This window comes from Lynx canadensis, chromosome D3 (assembly GCF_007474595.2).
Source record: "Lynx canadensis isolate LIC74 chromosome D3, mLynCan4.pri.v2, whole genome shotgun sequence".
Classification (NCBI taxonomy): domain Eukaryota; kingdom Metazoa; phylum Chordata; class Mammalia; order Carnivora; family Felidae; genus Lynx; species Lynx canadensis.
The window spans coordinates 40,615,870-40,635,932 of record NC_044314.2 but is presented as its reverse complement, the minus strand read 5'-3'; the positions used below and the strand labels follow the sequence as shown (position 1 = coordinate 40,635,932).

General features: G+C 43.1%; 1 protein-coding gene across 2 annotated transcripts in view; it reads right to left on the bottom strand.

Annotated features, from left to right (window-relative positions):
- Window positions 1–2,838: 2,838 nt before the first annotated feature.
- The window catches only part of GAREM1 (GRB2 associated regulator of MAPK1 subtype 1), a 204,542-nt gene continuing 187,317 nt past the window's right edge, over window positions 2,839–20,063 (bottom strand). Inside the window, exons 5-6 of one of the 2 annotated variants that reach the window (XM_030336703.1) lie at window positions 9,532–9,698; window positions 2,839–8,080 (exon numbers count right to left, since the gene is read on the bottom strand). In XM_030336703.1, the coding sequence (XP_030192563.1) occupies window positions 7,183–8,080; window positions 9,532–9,698 (1,065 nt within the window). In that variant the 3' untranslated portion in view covers window positions 2,839–7,182. The remainder of the gene's footprint in view (window positions 8,081–9,531; window positions 9,699–20,063) is intronic. The other variant, XM_030336704.1, reaches the window with a different exon arrangement.

Here is a 20,063-nt window from a genome sequence, read left to right as displayed (position 1 = left end):
AACCAATGGAATAAAAAAAATAAGTACAGCTTTTTTTTTTTTTTTTTTTTTAAACTCAAGAGCATCATTCTTTTTGAAAATTCCAGAGGACTCAGAACCAAGAAGAGACAAGGCAATGATAGGCCAGTTTTGCATTTTGAAAATTCCTCTACCTCTTCCCCAGTGGATATATGTGTAGGATCCAAGGACAAGCCACCCCTAAAGGCCACTTTAGCATCCTGATTATTTTATTTTATTTTATTTTATTTTATTTTTTCAATATATGAAATTTATTGTCAAATTGGTTTCCAGCATCCTGATTATTTTAAATAAAAGTTACTTAAGAGATAGCCCCTGCAAAAGGATACTCAGACCCTCTTCTGTCCCCCTGAAAGCAGGAAATAAACCTCCCATGTGAACTATACCTCCCTGTCCCAGGAGATAAAGACACATCCTTATTATCAGAGATGGGAAATTTAGACCCAAAAAAGGATGTTTGAAAAACCTTTGTTAACTTTTTACTAATTTACTGCCCCAGCCCAAATTCTGTTCAGAATTTCTTACTAACTGAAGCTCCCAAAGTCAATTGATTCCTCACAGGTTGTCTCTTTGTCTAAAAAGTATAAAATAAAAAACTGCCTGCTTTGGTCATTTCTTTAGGTCTCAATTTCATTACTGGGCCTCTGGGCACACAAAAGAAAACTTCGGTTCTTTCTTCTGGTAATCTGTTAAATTAACTCTTAGTGTAGCTGGAAGAATTTGACGGGTAGAGGAAGAATTTTTCCTTCCCTACAAAGCACAGTGCTCCACTTTCAAATTCCTTATCTTTTTTGAGCCACTTCTTTCTGCTTCCATGACTTCAGGATTCCAATGTGCTTGGCTAAGGAAAGTGGAAAATTGAATGAGGGGATGAGGCCACCAATATGACTGGACTTATGTTTACTCTGTTACTAATCCTTGCCTCACCGTTGTACTCATCCCAGTTGCCTGGAGTAATCCTTGTGTAGCCATTAGCTGGTTGGAAAAGCCCGACACCCTGCGGTCATATTTAGTACTACAGTTGCTTCTCCACTCGGGTGTCCCAGAGGAACTGGCCTGGTTGGATACAGTACCATATAAGGTATGTGTGCTATGTGTAAGTTGTTATTTACATTTTTAAATCTTCTATTTGTCTCACTATCTCTGCTGAGTCATACTTTTTGATTAAAGAGCAGGAGATATGCTCAGAGCCTCCATTTTATAAGCAGGAGAGATTTCTCTTGATTTCCAGCTAGCACTGACTGGGTAGCATCGGTTGAAGATCTTAGAAGACAAAGAAGTTGGAGGACCAGGAAAAGAAACGCTATGCACTGAAAAAAAATTAACTTTTTAAGAGTAATCTCTATGCTCAACATGGGGCTCCAACTCATGACTCTGAGATCAAGAGTTGTATGCTCTTGGGGCACCTATGTGGCTCAGTCGATTGAGCGTCCGACTTCAGCTCAGGTCAGGTCTCATGGTTCATGGGTTCCAGCCCCGCATCAGGCTCTGTGCTGACAGCTCAGAGCCTGGAGCCTGCTTCGGATTCTGTGTCTCCCTCTTTTTCTGCCCCTCCCCCACTCACATTCTGTCTCTCTCAAAAACAAAAACATTAGAAAAATAAATAAATAAGAGTTGTAGGCTCTACCGACTGAGCCACCCAGGTGCCCCCTAGGAAAAAATAAATTTTATTATGGGGCACCTGGGTGGCTCAGTTGGTTAAATGTCCAACTTCAGCGCAGGTCCTATCTCTGGATAAATCCAGAAGTAAGTGTATGAGTTAGCTAAGTAAGGAGCTGGAGGGTGATTCTTAAGGAAAAACTCATTTCAGTGAAACAAGAATTTATCCAGTGCTTAATTATTCTTTTCAGTGATTTGGCTTTTTCTAACCTCAGGATATTTGACTCTAACCCAACTTATATCTAAATTCAAATTTACTCTGCAATTTTCAGTTTGGAAAGTCAATGTCCTAAGGTGTATCTGATTAAGCACTCTTAGGACCTTGAGCTAGATACTTGGATGTTTTAGCCAACCCATGTGCAGGTTCAATTCTGTAAGTTCTTCCAGAGCATATCCGGAAATCCAGGGAAATGGCCACCTGTGGATTTAGTTACAAGTTCTATCCCTGTGAAACAGGATAGAAGGGTTTGAAGGCTTAAGTAGAAGATGGTTTGGCAATGCTTTGTCTAGTGAAGGAAGACAGGGAAGACGTTTCCGTGATTGTGAAGCTGGGGAGGTCTAGTCAGGGCGGAGGATGTGGGTTCCCATTGTCCTGCCAGCCCTTTGATTCTCCCCCAGAATCTCACAATAAAGTGGTCTGAAGCTACTGCATGCTATTTTGAGTAAAACAGAAGCTCTCTTAAGCAACCTCCATTTGCCACTTGCCAACTTCTCTGTAAAAACTCACTGGTGGGTGCCACAGTGAGCTGAATGCTCATGACTTTCTCTTGCACACCCATTTCTGCTCTTAATGCTGATTGTAATTATATAAATTAAACTGTGTAGAGAGGAATCTGTGTTGTTTCTTTTCCCCAAACACGAAGTGTTTTTTGTTTTTTTTTGTTTTTGTAAACCTCACCAGTTCATTATATAAATAAATTGTCTTTTGTTCTAACTTCTGACCACACAGGTACTGGATTTTCTTTGAATGCCATCAGGTGACCTGGTTCCCAGCTTCTTCTTTGTACAATAGCCATTGCTTTCCCGCCTCTTAGTACGGAATGGGCTTGTAGCATTAAGAATCCCTTCAGACGCGCGTTCTCATCTCCTTCATGAGGATGGGGAAAAGAGTTCTAGAAAACTATGCACTAGGTCCGACTCACTGAGGGACTGCAAGAAGAGCAACTTTTAAATTTTCTTTATTTATAGACATTTCAGAACCATTTAAATCAACCATGAATTTTTTTAGACATAACATACCATGTTTATCTTGAGGTACACATTGGGCCCGTTAGATAATGCTCTGGAAAGTAATACAACTGTTAACTGGTAGTTAACACCCTCGGTTTTCCAAGCAAAGAAGCTATAAAGGTGGTTACAAAATTCTTTGAAAAGAATATACCATTTCCATTTAAATCAAGGAAAACTCCCCCATTTTTAATTAATTGAGTTAATTTTTAGGCTAGTTTCAACAATGTTTTAAATGGAACTTCGTATGAAAATGGGAGAAGAGATTGACAGCTAAGAAATGATCTGAGCCCCTACTATATGAGATTGTAAACAAAGGAAATTTGTAATCTGATCAGCTCATTACAAAATTCATAGCCTAAAATTAGAGCGCAAACTTACAGAAGATATTTGTACATAGTTTTAACTGAAATCACATTTACCCCTTGCTTCTGGTTTCTACCATGAGAATTTTAAAACACCCAGTTTTCAAAGACTAACGGCAATGGGACAAGAAGCGGCCTGTGAGAATTCCACACACAGTTTTACAGCCCCCTAGGGCAAAATCCTCCTTCTCGTCATTTGCACTTGGGTGTTCTACACTTCCTGCCCTAGCAGCCAGTTGCCTTTGTATTACTAGAAAAAGAGTGGGAATTGACGTATCCAACAGCAGATTTAGCTTTTCTGGTGGATGACGCAGAAATTTCCTTTGAATGGTTCACGAGGTACTTTGGAGAACTGTTTTGTTTTCCAGTTGTGATTCAAAATGTTAACTTCATACTCTTTAAGCATGACGCGTAGTGACTTGTTACACAGTGTTTGGAAAATGGACCCTCTATCCATCCACAGCCACCCCCTGAACTTCTCAAGGAGTTGTAGGGATGATGTGCAGGTGGTTCTGGAATGTGAGCAGAGGGTATTTATGTGTGTGTCTGAAAACAGTTGGAATGGATTGTCATAACAGTTTCCCGTAAGATTGTTTTATTTCTCCATGAGACAAGAATAAACACTGCAATTCAGTCAAATGGGCGGCTTGCTGCAACTTCATAAACTTGAATGGTATATGTGGGTTGAAAGAGTATAAATGTAAATTTCACAGTTCATAAAGTTGAGCAGCTCAACTTAAAAGAGAGAGAATGTGCTGGCGTTTACAAGATTCTGAGAAAGAATCGGTCTGGGAGGGTGTGAGTCTCCCTTCCAGCATGAGTTAGGTCCATATTTTTACATTTTAGCTGCTTGATTTGGCTTATTGCTGATTTTCTTTTTTGATGGGGGCCATGCATGTAAACCCCAAACAGGGTCCTGTTTAGACAGGCACTTTCCCCTAAGCCCCATGGTTACTGCCCTGACGGCAGGGAACCTGCTAGAAGATGTACTCAATCTTGACTTGGTTGGTTAGAAAAGATTCTGCATCTGGGGATCTCTATGCATCGTTTTTTTCACTGCAAAACTGCAGCTCTCAGAAGGGAAAGGCCGGTTCCACCCTATTCCCACACTGCCTTTCTGGCCATGATTCTCTCCAGCAGTGCATGCCTCATCTAGTCAGGGGGCCGAGGTCCTCTACAGACAAGGGTTCAGCTCAGTAATGGTGGCTACCTTATTTGTGCCTTTAGAGAGGCCAGAAGATAATACAGTTAAAAATGTTCCCAATCAGTAAAGAGAGCACTAGCCAGTGGTAGTCCAAGATACTTTCTGCCTCCAACATATTCCAAGTTTTAATGGTCTCATGGTGTTTATTTTTTATCCCTTTAATGGAGACTGCCATTTCTTCCATCTGTGGATTCTTTCAAGACATAACACACTTAACTCTCCATACATCCAACTGCCCAGAAGATTTCATGTCTCTTTTCGTCACACATATGCAGTCTCAGCAACTGTGATTTTAAATATAAACATTAGGAGCTCCAAGAGGGCACAAGCCACGTCTTTTTTTTTTTTTTTTTTTTAGTATTGTCGAGTCACACAGCATGGTTCCTGGCAATAAGAGGTGTTCAACAAATCTGAATACATGACCCAAGGGCCACAGTGCCTGTCTCCAAGCAGTCTCTACATTGCCACCAATATAAACTCGATATAAATATGCCAAGACAGAACGCAGAAACTATTTGTGTCAGGTTCTTGCAAAAGAAAAAACAAAAAGAGAAACATAAAAGGGGTCATTTGTGTATGTGGGGCAACCTTCATAGTAAACCCAAAGCCAGTCGGTTCCTCCTGCCTGAATTTGAGAATTGTGTCCAGGGGTCAGGCGTTTAAAAGCAGATTCCGTGAGGATTTGTTAAAGAAAAAAAAATGCAGCTTTTCAACTGCATCCTGCCTGTTTTATTTTCAAGGAAGTTTCTGAGAGGTTAATGTTGCTACGGAAGTGGTGGCTTATACAGAAGGATGTTTTCTAACCGGCAAAGTCACTGAGGGTCTCTTGTCATGTGAGTGCAGTACCAGAAACTCCTTTGTAATAAATATTTCAGTTACTTCTGGAGGGGCACTCCAGTATGACGAATTTTACAAGGTACTCTCCTTATGGGGTCATTCTACCCAGAGTATTTACATTTTGGGAGAAATGTTAAGGGGGAAAAATGCCCCTTTTTAAAAAAAAAAAAAGAGAAGATTTATGATGGCAAATGAGAAGACGCATCAATTCACCTCAATTCTATGCCACGAGATGGATTAAGCATCTTTAACGTCAAGAAATAAAGCCATCTTGCATGTTGCCTTATTGTGGGTCTTGTCTTTACATTTGTTTACTTATTTTGGTCAGTGGATGAATAGATAACAAGAAGCCAACCCTGAAGTCATGTTGGCACCTGGTTGGCTGACCTCAGTCACAGATGTCTGCACATCCAGAATCAGATGTGGGGGGAGACGGGGCTATGGCTGACGGCTTGCTCGGAGAACTCTAGCTTTCCTAAGATATACATTCCTTCAAAAAGTCAAGAATGATGACGAGGACATTATAGTTTGGAATATCTAATCACATTTGGCAAAACCTGTCAGAATCATGTCCTGGAATTCTCAATAATAAAAGTATGGTAATAATACATTTTCTTTGGAAGAGAGGAAAGAAGAGGCTTACGAACTAAACAAGTACTTGCTGATACTTTAAAAAAATTACTCAACATATCTAGCACGCACAATAACAGAAGATCGTATGTCTGATTTCTGAGCTCTGGTGAAGCACAAAGCACGTTGAGAACACCTAACACGCTCTGAGAAATGCTTTTCAGACCTCTCGCTGTTGGACACCAGGAATATAAGACCCTCAAACAGGAGACAAATAATCCTTTGACAAGACACTGTCGTTTTCCCAGACACCAGCATGCGAGTTATTATATGCAAACTACCCCACATGGGCTTACAATCAAATGTAATTCTTCAATACAGACACTCTACTGATTTCCTCTAAGCTTTCAGTGATGAAGACCAGTAAGACTGAGCGTCAAGGGAAAGGGTTCTGAGAATCTTTGGAATCATTCTGCCCACTCTTCCTAAGAGGCAACCTAATTAATGGCCCCAAACCTCAATCGATATTTGAAAGTGAACAGATGTTATCTAAAACATCAGACTAATAATGATGTTTAAAACATGTTTGCATTGTGTATACATCTATACACATATATGTATACGTTCTGCTCTTTTCTTCCACTGCTCGAGAAAATTAGCAGCAGTTACAGATAAATGATTGTGGTCATAATTTGTATTATTTCTAAGGATGTCATACACCTTCTATCCACACATGACTTTGGAAAATGCCTTTTGATGAAAAGATCCCCACCGAGCATATAACAAACAGTAAAGTGTCATTTCATATCACTAACATTTTCAGGCACAAGAGTAAAAACAATTAGCACTGAGCAATCAAACGACAGAGCACAGAATAGTTAATTGTCTAAAGTCGATTTTCCCAAAGGAGAGAACTGTTGTTCAAAAGTGTTGTTTGTTTTGTTTTTGTTTTTTGATTCTTATGTTTTTTTTCAGCTTTGGCTATTTTGTAATAAATACCATACCTTCTCGCATAACCTACTTGGGTAAGAATTCTCTCTCTGAACATGCCTTTGTCTTTTAGCAGCTGTTGAGTGTTGAGTGATGTACAAGGCACACCTCTAAGTGTTCTGTACAGCATTTTTATTGATGTACAAAATAGCCTGTTCACCATTCAAAAACGTAATCTGCATAGTAGGGAGTGTCTCTTATCCTATTTACAGAGAAGGTTTTTAGTGCAAAAAACATGGAATTGTGTCCCAGCGCACCCCCTCTGGCACACACGTACATCAGTTTTGTCCAATGCTAGCTGGGGTTGTTTGGCTATATTTTGGGCCTCCAGCCATTAATGAATTGCATTATTTTCTTCACCTGCAGTTTGCTCAATTTGAAATCCTCCGAGAGGATTTCTTCTGTTAGCTGAACGAGCAAATTCCCGTCGATCTTTTCGCTAACAAAGAACGATATGACATCTTCAGACAAACCGATAAACCGTAACGACTTGGACACTTCCTCTATAGAGAGTCCCGACAGGTCAGCGGGTGGCTGCCACGGGGAGCCATCGCCACAGGACCTGGGGGCCAGCTGGAGGTGAAGCGGAGACGAGAAAGGGTAGGAGACGGAGAAGATGTCCTGCATGCCCTTTTTAACAAAGTACTGGTCCTCGGAGAGGTCCGGTGACCCGGACTTGGGGTCTTCCTCAGCACCATCAATTTTCAGAGGCAAAGGAGAAGTGTCCGAGGCGGCTTTCTCTTCCACCGGTTTTGGGGCCCTGGGGGGTAAGGCAGGGCACGAGATACTCTGCTTGCTTGTGTCCGCGGCCAGCGTTTTTGCATCTGTGCTCTCCACAGAGTAGCTGGCTGACTTGGGACAGGCAGAGACGCCGCCACTGAATTCTGAAGTGACCGAGCCGGGGGGGCTGGCCGAGAGCTCATGGCCGTCAAAATCAAAGGGTGCTGGGCAGTTTCTCTTTGGTGTGCCTGGCGTCTTCTGTCTGGGGTAACTGTAACTCCTGCTTGGCCCCGGCAGGAAGTCCCCCCTGCTCTGGCTCTCCGACGCTCCCGAATAGTGGTTGGGCCACGAGAGCCTGGAGGAGAGGGTTTCAGCAGAAGGACTGCCCGTCGGGGACTTGGGGTCCACGGAATCGGCTTTCGCTCGGTTACAGGGATAGCAGGACACGGGAGCACTCTCAGAAGGACCGGTGTCACTTTTAGGAACGCTGCTTAAAAGCAAACACAGAAAGGGCGGTGAGTAACCTAAAAGCCAACTACCAAGCCCATCTTTATCCCACAGATGTCACTTCTGAGTAGCAAAACAGAGGTAGGAAGAAAAATCTAGGATTTCTTATCGTGAATTCGATGAAGTACCTGCTAACTTCACTGGGTTAAAAAAAATCTTTACGTTACTAAGATGCATTGGTAATTACGGATATGAATTATAATGATTTAACGTGCTCTAGTGGAGATGGAAAAAATATATATGCTTTTTAAACTAACAAGAAAATCATTGTTAGGGGGTGCCTGGATCTTTATGAGGAGAAACATTCTTGGGCCAAGTTTAGGCTTATCACCAACAGGCAGTGTCACTCATTACTAATGTCTGTAGTGGGGAAGGGTGGGATGAGGGCAGAAAATGGGTGCCTTATGCCTGTCATCCTTGTGCTATGGGACAACACTACATCACTACCACCTGTGTCTCTATTCCCATCCAAAAGTCTGAGGTAAGAAGAAATGCTTCAAACACAATGCTTGCCTTGGTTTCTATATAACTGACTAAAACTAGTGTAAGGATTTAAATGTCCAGAGAATTAAAAATACCTGCAAAAGAGAGCTATTTTTAAGTGTGAAGACCATATGTGGAGTCGTGCGTTCAGCTCTGGGGCCCGATTTTAAGTGTCAGTGAAGCCAGAGTGTGTTCAGAGGTGGGTGACCAGGCTGACGAGGGACCAGGCAGCGATGTCAGGGGAAATAGCTGGTGGAACTGAGGCAGCCTCTTTTGGAGAAGAGAAGACTTACATCTGACTTCAAATTATTCACAGGCTGACAAAGAGAAGCAGGGAGGATCTATTTTTGTGTTTCTAGACATAAGAAACAGTTGAAAGTTACGTGGAGACAGATGTCAACTGGATATAATGAAAGATTATGGAAAAAATTATTGGCATTTGCCAACAATGGAATGAGTTGTCCTGCAGAAGAAGGAGCTCCCAGCACCAGAAGGGTCCAGAGAGAAGTCAATGGCTACCAGACCGTGATGGCCAAGAAGGGAAAGGCAGAGTAGAGAGCCAATAGGACCCTTTCAAGTCTAGGTCCCGGTAGAAGGTGCTGTCTGTCCTCCTTGTGCAGAAGTCGGAGCAGAAAGAACGAGATGCCGCTTTGTGAGAACTGGCAGTCCTCCACAGCTTGCGTCTAAGAGAATCCAGTTGGCCTTTATGCTCCATTTCTCACGTAGGCTGCGGTTTCTTTTCTTCCTAGGACCCTGGCTTCTCCTTCCATCCTAACTTGAAACCAACAGGGGCCCCATCATGCTCTTCCAGTGAAATTCTTTGGTTTTTAAGGAACATTTCCTCTCCCACCTCCTGCCTAGGTTACGGCCACCCGGAAACCGTTCTCAGGACCCGGTGAGCTGGCTGACAATAAGACACATGCGGAGGTGAGCCCTGGCATGGAGACTTACATGTCGTGCAGCCCTGAAGAATAGTAGGACAAGGTGGGGCTGGGAGAGCGAGTCTGCTGCCGCGCTGGCTTGGCTGCACGAGGAGGGACGGAGGGGCTTGTGGACAAAGGCTTTGCGCTTCGGGGTGGAACAGGAGGGGCGTTCAGGAGCCGGCACTCTTCCCTGACCTGGCGCAGAAAAGAACACTCTGGGTTAGCAACAGACTGACAATGCCACCGGTTGGGGGGCGGGGTGGGGGGGGGGTGGGTTTGCGATTCTGCAGGGTCACGTGGCTACTCTTAAACAAAAACAGCAGGGGCGTAAGGGAGGGAGAGAGAAGACTGCAGCAAACAAGGAGGATGATAAACACAGATGCTGCCGGAGATAAAATCCACGCCTGTCGCATACTCGCTGGGACAGACTAATTTTCAAAAGAGACTGCTTGACAACTGCCTGGTGCTGCTGAGATTCAGCAAGTAATGTGAACTACAGCAAGTGCAAGAGACAGTGACATGTGAGATGTATACAACAGAAGCATTGAGAAAATAAGGACATGGGGGGCCTGGGTGTCTCAGTCGGTTAAGCGTCCAGCCTCCGCTCAGGTCATGATCTCGCGGTTCACGAGTTTGAACCCCGCATCCGGCTCTCTGCTGTCAGCACATAGCCTAGAGTCTGCTTCAGATCCTCTGTCTCCCTCTCTCTCTGTCCCTCCTCCACTTGCTCTCATCTCTCTCAAAATAAATAAACTTAAAAAAAAAAAAAAAAGGAAAGAAGCATATAAGGCAACCCTCATCTTAACAAAGGATCAAACTCCTCCACTGAGTTGTTTATTCCCTGTTCCCACTGAATTCAATTTGACCCAACCTTCGGGACTGGTGGCTCTTCTCCAGTGTTGAAGCTGCTTCTGAAGTTATGCCCAGGGCTTCTCACTCGGAAGTGTGCACGTGAATCACCCAGGGATCCTGTAAGCACGCAGACTCTGATTCAGCAGACCGGGGGTGGGGCCTGAGAGCTGCACTTCTCACAAGCTCCGGTGACACGGTCACCACACTTAACGGGACAGGGCTGCAGATGGAGTAACGAGGCAGACTTCCAAATCCAAAACATAGCACTCTTTGGAAGAGCCGCCCCTAACTTCCTTCATGTTCACCGTGGAGAGGATTAGGGGACCTGGGATTCCCACGGCTTGTGTAAGTCTGCCTGCCATCACCCCCGTTTCTTCTCCATTCACAGAGGCATTCAAGAAATAGGATTCTTTTTAAGGAAGTGGACTTTTAACGCACTTCTCTGTGTCAGGCAGCAGGGGGCAGTTTATACCCGGTTCTGCTAGTCAACCCTAAGCTACACAGGTAGAAATGGAGCCAATTCCGACCTCGTCAAAAATGTCCTTGCTTGCTTTTAGGCCTTGTTCCTACCAATTTTTTTTTTTTCACCTTTGCCTTCAATTTCTTTCTGTCCCAGCAGCTCTGGGCTAATAAAGACAATGAAACAGCAAGCTTCCATTAGCTTTGGTATTGGGTTTGCTTAAGACCAAATAAAATGGGTTCACCTTACACTGCATCCCTACTGCCTACACTGTGGGCTGGGCCCCTAACTGGCTTCCCAGAGCCGATTCACTTGCCAGAAAACAGATGTTAGGAAAAATCATGTGACCACAGGTGACCAGGCAAACCTCAATTCTAAAATCAGTGGAAGCAATTTAAGAAGTCTTATCCATTGCATTTTTCCCTAGGGCTGAGGACCATTGGGCCCACCCAGAGGACCCACAGCCTTGGTTACCCGGACCCCCTGGTGATAGTCTTTCATTTGGAAATGTTCTTTAGGCTAAACGAAAATATTCAGAGCAGCAGATTTTCTTCTCCACTAGCTGTAGGCTTTCCCCTTTTGAGCTTTTAAAAAGCAGGTGGTGGATGACTACAGAAGGAAAATCTGGGAGGACATGGGTTTGGATGAGGGAGAAAGAGGATCGTTCAGCCAGCCCAGGAGGACTCGTGCACCACTTAGAGGGCTGTCTTTTCCTGAGCCGAGAACCAGCTAGGACACTGAAAAGCTCTGGAGGAGTCACCCCACTGGCTGGCTTTCAGGAGTATATACTGGTTACAAAATAAGTAATCAAGATATTGCATCAGCTTCCCTCCTGTGAGTGATTTGTACCTTAGCCAACTATGCTTCTTTTCTTTCTTAGGGAATGTCTATAGAATTTAGGATGAATGAGAGTTACTTTATTATACACGTGCCTGATTCTGTTTATACTTATGGTAACAGGAATCATGGAAAATATAAGAAGATGGGGAGCCTGTCGGTTAAGTTTGTAAGTTTAAAAAAAATTTTAATGTTTATTTTTGAGAGAGAGACACACACAGAGTGTGAGCAGAAGGGCAGAGAGAGAGGGACACAGAATCTGAAGCAGGCTCCAGGCTCAGCTGTCAGCACAGAGCCCGACGCAGGGCTCGAACTCAGCAACGCTAAGATCATGATCTGAGCCGAAGTCCGACACTTAACCGACTGAGTCACTGAGGAGCTCCTAACGTTTTAATGTTTAAAATAAACAGTCCCCTTTCAACACTGGGGTAGAGAAGAGCACAGGGCAAACACGGTTAATGCTGAGTTTGATTTAGAAATTTCTAAGTTCTGGAAGTAGTCATTAAATGTGACGTTTCATTAGGGCTCACTTACCTAGATGTCAATTATGATATACTGAGATGTCAATGACTTAACATAACTGACTGACGTAGGTCTCAGAACACAGAAACACAGCCACTTGTACTTGCATTTGACTTACTGGAAGTCCCCTCTTCCTGTTCTTATAACTAACCCCAGGAACTCGAGGTCATTTAGAGCTGGTTCTGGCCCCTACTCCTATAGCTGGGCAGTACCGAACAGCTTTCCCGTAGGCTTCCTGCAGGACAAGAGTGGGCAGGAAGTAGTCAAGAAAAGCATTGGTAGGTCATGGGGCCCAGAGGGGGCGGTGAGCTATGGTTAACTGGAGTGTTTATAGCTAAACTCCAAACTGCATCTGAGATACAGAAAGGGTTAGAGGTGGCCACATGAGTTAAGTGTGTACGTGTGAGTGTGTGTGTGGTTCTTGTTCTTAGGATATGGGGTGTAGTCAGTGAAGAGAAGTCCAGAGGAAGGTCTTCCTCCATTGTCACGGGAGGGCTGTTTGGATGTAATCATGAGTTCAATGGGAAAGAACTAGGCTGACAGGAAACCCATCTTGGAGAAAAGGTAGTTGAAAACAAAAACCAAAAAAAAAAAAAATGATCTTAAAAGGACCTGGTCCATGACAAGAACTTAATGTATAATTTTGTAGAGGCAAAAAAGAATGGGTTGTGCTCCCCCAAGCATTAGGACCACCTGGGGCTGAGCATAGCTGACTGCCTGCTCTCTACCTCTTACTTTCAATTTGTTACTTTCTTTTCTTTCTTTTTTTTTAAAGATTTTATTTATTTTTATTAAAAAAATTTTAATGTTTATTTATTTTTGACAGAGAGAGAGAGAGAGACAGAGCATGAGTGGGGGAGGGGCAGAGAGAGAGGGAGATCCAGAATCCGAAGCAAGCTCCAGGCTCTGAGCGGTCAGCACAGAGCCCGACGCGGGGCTCGAACTCACGGACCGTGAGATCATGACCTGAGCCGAAGTTGGACGCTCAACTGACTGAGCCACCCAGGCGCCCCAAAGATTTTATTTTTTAAAGTAATCTCTACACCTAACGTGGGGCTCGAACTCACAACTCCGAGACCAAGAGCTGCATGTTCTACTGACTGAGCGAGCCAGGCGCCCCTCAACTTGTTACTTTCAATGCGCTGCTGTAGACGCTCAAATGAAGTCACATGCAGTTTATGGGAAAAACTATATGCTTTGGTGAAATATATGCATTTTGGGATCCAGAAGGTATAAATAATGAGGGTTTATTGTGCCCTCTTACTTCCTACCTCCTACACCCTTATAACAGGAATCGTTCTCCTTTTCTTTGCTTCTTGATTGGATTCAACATACATATCCAAGAGGAGTGTAGTTATATTTGAAATGAATTTTATGAATTTTATCTGACAATGAAGGGCAATTTACAAGACTCGATGGCCATTCACCCTACTTGCAGTTTCCCCTCATATTCAATTTCACTTCTAAGTGCCACATTTTTAGCAGATTCCCTCTAAAAGTCTCAGCATGTGGCTTTCATCACGTTTCTTGCCATCTCCAGAGGCACCCTCTGATTGCTGGATAAAGTCCAGCCTCCCCTGCTTCCCACTGAAGCTCTCTGCACTCCTTCTCGCTATTGCTTGTAGCCAGAAGAAATGATTCCATCTCATTCCATCTTTCCAGTTACTTCTCCCACCACTGCTCTACACAAACACACAGGTCCAGTCAAAGCGGCAGGTTCAGTGTCTCCTCAACACACCTTATGCTTGTCTGCTCCTTCCTCTGCTTTGGTTCTTACTGCCTGTCTCTTCCGAAATGCCATTTGCTAAGGCTCAGTGCCGACCACTGCAGGCTCGGTTTGGGACCCCTGCATGTGGCCACCAGGACTTGTTGCTGCTCCTGAACTCAGCTCACGCTGTTTATATTTACTTACTTTCCAGGTATATGTAATTAGCCTGAACGTGCAAATGGTAAGGACCATCATCGCTGTTAATAGTGCCCTGTGGATGACAGAGTTAAAAAATATATATATATTGTCACCTCTGGTGCAAATATGTCCCACAGAATTTTATAAAGGTAAAGGTTAATAGAGGTCACCAAAAATACAAGAAAAAGGTACTTTTATTTTAAAATATATACTATGAGAATGCTTTTTATATTCTTATGCGGAGATTGCTATTTTTAAAAAAATTTTAACGTTTATTTTAGAGACGGGTGTCAGAGAGAGGGGGACAGAGGATCCGAAGTGCGGTCTGTGCTGACAGCAGAGAGCCGACGAGGGGCCTGAACTCAAAAACTGTGAGATCATGACCCGAGCCAAAGTCGGATGCTTAACTGACTGAGCCCCCCAGGCAGCCCTGGAGATTGTTATTGGTAAGTCGGGGCTGTATGTTAATTTTTTGGTGTCCTCATAGAAGTGGTGATCTAGAGAAAAAAAGGGCACCAGCAGACCTGGCACATAAGACCACCGTTGACTCCACCAATACACTTGACGTAGTAACAGCGTGAAAATGACAATGGTGGTATTTCTAAGTTGGGACATGCCAGCCCCCCAGGATAGTTACTACTCTCAGTGAGCATATAACAGAATACACCATGCTTGGTGGACCAGACTCCTCCTCTTCCTCTCCTACGCAGCATTTAGGACTGAACTTCAACTGGCCCCAACACAGGGAGGATGCGGTTACCTGGGTTATCAGGAATAAACCTCCAACACTGGTCCTAAGTGAGGGGGCAGGTGTTCTGTCTGTCACAGATTATGTATGACCTTGGCTATGGGTAGTTTGGGTGTGTGCAGAGAAGCTCGCCTACTGGTTATGGAAGTGTTGACGAACACAACATGGGTTCGGGTGGCAGCAGGGAGAGCAGACTCCCCGCTGTCCTCCGAGCCTCGCTTCGTGACTTCTCTGATCTAAAGCTTTTCCCTCCAGCAGTTATACCTCCTACCATTCTCTCATCTTTGCTCCTTCACAGGAGGGGCTTCCCTTTCCTAAAATGTTCAGTGATTAAATTCTTATCAAATGTCAGATACCACTACTCAGGATTAGGAAAACTCTCCTTAGTATTCATGCAGCACATGGCTAACCCAGGGCTAAATACCGAAATTTTATGTAATTTATTAAAAGGTGGAAATGGTGAGCTCTGCTCTTTCTAGAACATTCTCTAGTCACTTTTCTTTAGTCTACAAGGAATATTCATGTGACTGCCATCTAACACACTGACATAATTTAACAGTCAGGGTTTGAAGTAAGTTGTAAAAGGTGTCTGGGGGTTAAGAGCTGAGAGCAGAGCCACTGTCCCTAAAAGTGGCCATCACTTTCCCTTCTCCTACACACTACAGTAATTCCATTTTGCTATTGACTTGTTCAAATGTATGTTGAGTGCCTATCACATGCTCACTGAGCTAGTGGGTATACAAAAATGAGTAGGTCATGGAATTAGTTGGGAAGAAGGGAGACAAACACATAATCAAGATACAAATTGGCCCTCTTATAACAGAAGTAAGAGCAAAGGTCAGCAAGCGCACCATTGATTTATTCAAGGTGACAGGAGAACAAATGCATAGGCAATTATCCCGAGAAAGTCTTCAGGAAGAAGGAATTACAAGTGCACAAAAGGTACAGAGGCATGAAAAAACCACCACAGTGATGCTCTGGTCTGGGGGCTTCCCCGACTAGACAAGTACTGGTGACATTTATCAGACAGAAACTTAGAAGGAAGAACAGAGTTTGGGAGAAAGAAGGAGCCCAGTTATGAAAATACGGAGTTTGAGTTTGATGTTCTAACAGATAGAATCTGAGTGATGGTGGCATTGGGATCTCAGTGAGACGTGAAGAAGGCTGAACCCCTAAGGAATGGGCAGAAGATGAGACAAAGAAGGAGAAACACAAGTGACTACCTCTTACCACTCACAGAACAGAGCTCTACCTGAACAGTGTCCAAGAAGTGAAGGGAGGGGAGACAGCAAGAGCGTGTCAGTGTGAAGATAGTAGGGTGTCGGGAAGTCAGGGAAGGTCTGGAAGATACGCGAAACCAGGTCACTGGGGATCTTAGCAAAGGAAGCCTGAAAAAAAAAAAAAAAGCCTTGGAAGCCAGATTTCCAGTGAGTCAAAGCTAGAACGGGAAATGAGGGTGGACCTGGGAGGGCAGACCATTCTTTTTAAGAATACTGACTAGAAATGAATGAGGGAGGCAGCTATTAGAAAGGGATGGTGTATTGAAGATGGCATGGCTTTTTCTTCCCCCTGAATTGGAAGAAACTAAAAAAGATGCCCAGTATGTACACGCACATAACGTAACCTGGCGGCTGAGTGCTCACGGACTCCTGGGACCTATTTAAGAAGATGTGGAGAACACGCATTTTTTTCATTGCTTTCTGCCTTGGCCATTCCACCACTGGCCACTGTAAAGCTAGAAAAGAAATGAACGGTAACTTACTGTAAAACAGCTAAAGCGAAGATAGAGCACACTCAGTAGAACGAATGCTTCAGAAAGCTTTGTGTTTCTAAGTGAAGCTGGTCAACAAAGTCAAAACCCCATCTCAATCCTTGGTTGAAAAAGAAATAACGTATCACAGAATGGGACTGTTTTATTTTCAGAATGCTGTCCGTGAAGTTTAACTTGCTTTCCTGATGCTGGGAACAGCATTTAACCTTTCTTTCTCCTCGCTACTCCCTTTAGCTCTGTCTGGCTGGGAGGGAACTGAGCACAGTGTAAATGACCAATAATTTGTGAAAAATGGACAAGGAAGTCTTCTTCCTAAATAGTCACATGTTAAAAGTCATGCATGAGAATTTGTTCAAAGTGCAAAGCTCATTACTACACGGTTAGAAAACAAGGTTACAAGTGTTTGTTTAGAGGACAAAATTCAAATGTTACATACAATTGGGAGCACTTTATATACATTACCTATGACCTGATTTCTTTCTCCTGTGACATTATCTTCCTTTGACACTTCCTAGGGATTAAAGAATACAAGAAACCAAATACACACCAAGTGTTTATGAAACAGCATAGTGTAGGGGTGGGGGATTGTGGTATGGTATTTCTTGGACAGTCTTCATTTCTTGGAACTCTCTACTTGTCTTCTATGGAAGAACTGACACTTTTTACACCCTTTCACTAACTGGACCAAAGAGATCGCTTAAGAAAAGTAAATGGAACACTTATTATGACATCTTTCGCATAGCCGTCTTTTTGGGGGGAAAAATCAATTTTATAGCCATATACTCAGCTTTTAAATACAACAGCAGTGGATCTGGAGTTGAGGTCATACACTCCCTTTGTCTGTAGTTTAAAATGTACCATCATATGCCTGTGTGTGAAAATCTTTGGTCTCAAAGAGCATGTTGCTTAGAATCATGGACAGTCACCAAAGAGACACTGGCACACTTAGGTGGGTAAGGATCGTTTTACCTCTTTGTTGACAATGATTCAGAAAATACATAGATACTATATGTAAGCTTGATCTAAAACTGGACTCACCTGTACTATGAGTTTTCTTCTCTAAGAAGCCGACTTCAGGATAATGTCAGCAACGGAAAGAAAGGAGTTTTGTAACCACGCTTCCTTGAACTTTGCAACTTTGCCTTCACTGCATGCCCTCTGCCCTGTATTTTACATTGCTTCCCACACTCCCTCTCCCAGATAACAAAATCATTACAGCCTTAAGAAATCTTATTTATAAAGAGGCTTTTATACAGAGTTCATAACCCTGTCACATACCCATCAGGATATTTTCAGCTAAACAGAAATTAAAGTTTATAGTGACAAAATAGCAATAAATGAACCTCTATGTGATTAATTACGCGAGGGCAGATGTGATTTACAGTCGAAATCCTGATTCTTAGATGCATACTCTCCCCCCCACCCACCCCGGTTTTATACACTGATGATAAGGACCTAACACAGACCTGGGTTTGAAATGACCTCCAATCTCCAAGCCTCGGGCGAGGGAGGCAAGGCGGAGGCTGTTCACTGGGAGGCAAGAAGGGCAAGTGGTTCTGAAAAGAATACTTGTTTAAATTCTAGGGTGTTTCTATGGACTCAGGAGAAGGAATACGCCATTGGGGCAGAGAATAAAGCCCTTTTCTGAGCAAGGAGTATAATACATGATAGACATATTTAAATAGTATATAACCTTCACATTAATGTGATTTTGTGCAAATGGTACCCAAGAGTGCAGATTTGAAACAAGAGCTATCCCACAGAATATTATAATTACTTTATTAACATTCTAATCGTTGAGACTTTCAATGGACACAGGAGAAAAACATTTCTTGGCTTAGAAGCTTTCATTTAAAAACAAATAACCTACATGAAACCAGAGGCAATTAGTTTCAAAATTACCAAAACACAATAATAATTTAGTCCTTATTTCAATTAACAAATGGGAACGTAGGTATGGCTTGCTTACAGGGTACTCCTCAAAAGTCGTAATTAAAATTAATTAAATGTCAAATGCCTTAGGAGACCTCATTAATTAGTGGAATCCTGAGTGAATCTTTTTGTAGTGCAATTACTTTGAAAAATAAATAGTCACTTCCAGAGTAATCTTTTTAGTACCTAAGCCTGAATATTGTGTCAGATTTATTTAAGAAAATCTGTCTTTTAATGCCTTTTCTAAGGTTAACATTTGATACAGGAAAAAATTCCAAAGACAAAATAAAATAAAAATTCAGAGTAAAATCCATTCTCATAGCCACTTTTCTGAGTTTATAAATGAACATCTTTTTATAGCTTTTTCCTAACTTTGGTAGTTATGTAAGGTATTCTTGAGAGAGAGAGATAGAGAGAGAGAGGGAGCAGGGGAGGGGCAGAGTGAGAGGGAGACACAAAATCCGAAGCAGGCTCCAGGCTCTGAGCTGTCAGCTACAGAGCGAGACAGGGCTCGAACTCACAAACTGTGAGACCATAACCTGAGTCGAACTGGACGCCTGACTGACTGAGCCACCCAGGAGCCCCTTTGTTTTTAAACCCAGTACGTTTTTTGTAATATCTCAGAGACCCAGCAAAATGAAACTATCACATGTGCTTTTGGAATGTGGGGACAATGGAGCCCGCTTGGATACTGAGCTGGCTGTGGAGGGAGATGTGCCTGTTTCCGTCAGCCTCCTTGACCCTTTAGAGGGTTTACCATACCCTCATTAAGGAAGGACTGAGGGAAAAAGCCTCCACAAAATCATTTTCTATCTGACCCTAAACTGGAGTCTATCCCATATGAAGTTATGGCTATTATTTATTAAATGCTTACCAAGTGCTCGGGCAAAGTGCCAAGCACTTTGTGTGGTATGATAATGCAATGAAGAGGCTGTTATTCTCCCCACAGGAACTGACTCAGGGAGGTTAAGTATTTTGCCAAAGGTACGAAGCTACTATGTGGTAGAGTGAGGAGGATTCCAATCCATGGCTCTTAACGTGCCTCTAATTATCTATCACATAGTGTGGCAGGTCACTTCTCTCCCGGCTTCTAGTTAAATTCCACCGAGACAGGGAAATGAAGTCTCTGGGGATGCTTGGCATTTCTTCCCATGTACCTACCAATTGTTTAGCCAGTCTGAGGCAGATTCACATACCCCAACTCACTTCTGTACAGCTCAGTCCGTTTTTTTTCCAGCACCTACTGGACTAGGTCCGATCAAATGTGGCATTAAACTCACCCTGTAAGTCTTATTTTTCCCCAAACACCAACAACACAGCGTGCTCTATCACAGGAACTTTATTTATGATGGACTTTAAGCCTTATGCAATGAATATATGCTACCAATCCATCTTATAACAAATCCTTGTGCTTAGTTTCTCAGGGGCTATGGGGAATCATGCTCTCACTATGGTTATCGCATTCTTCATCAATATGGCAGTAATACTTGGTTTAAGCCAGTGGCTCACAACCTAAAGTTCCTTTGATGATT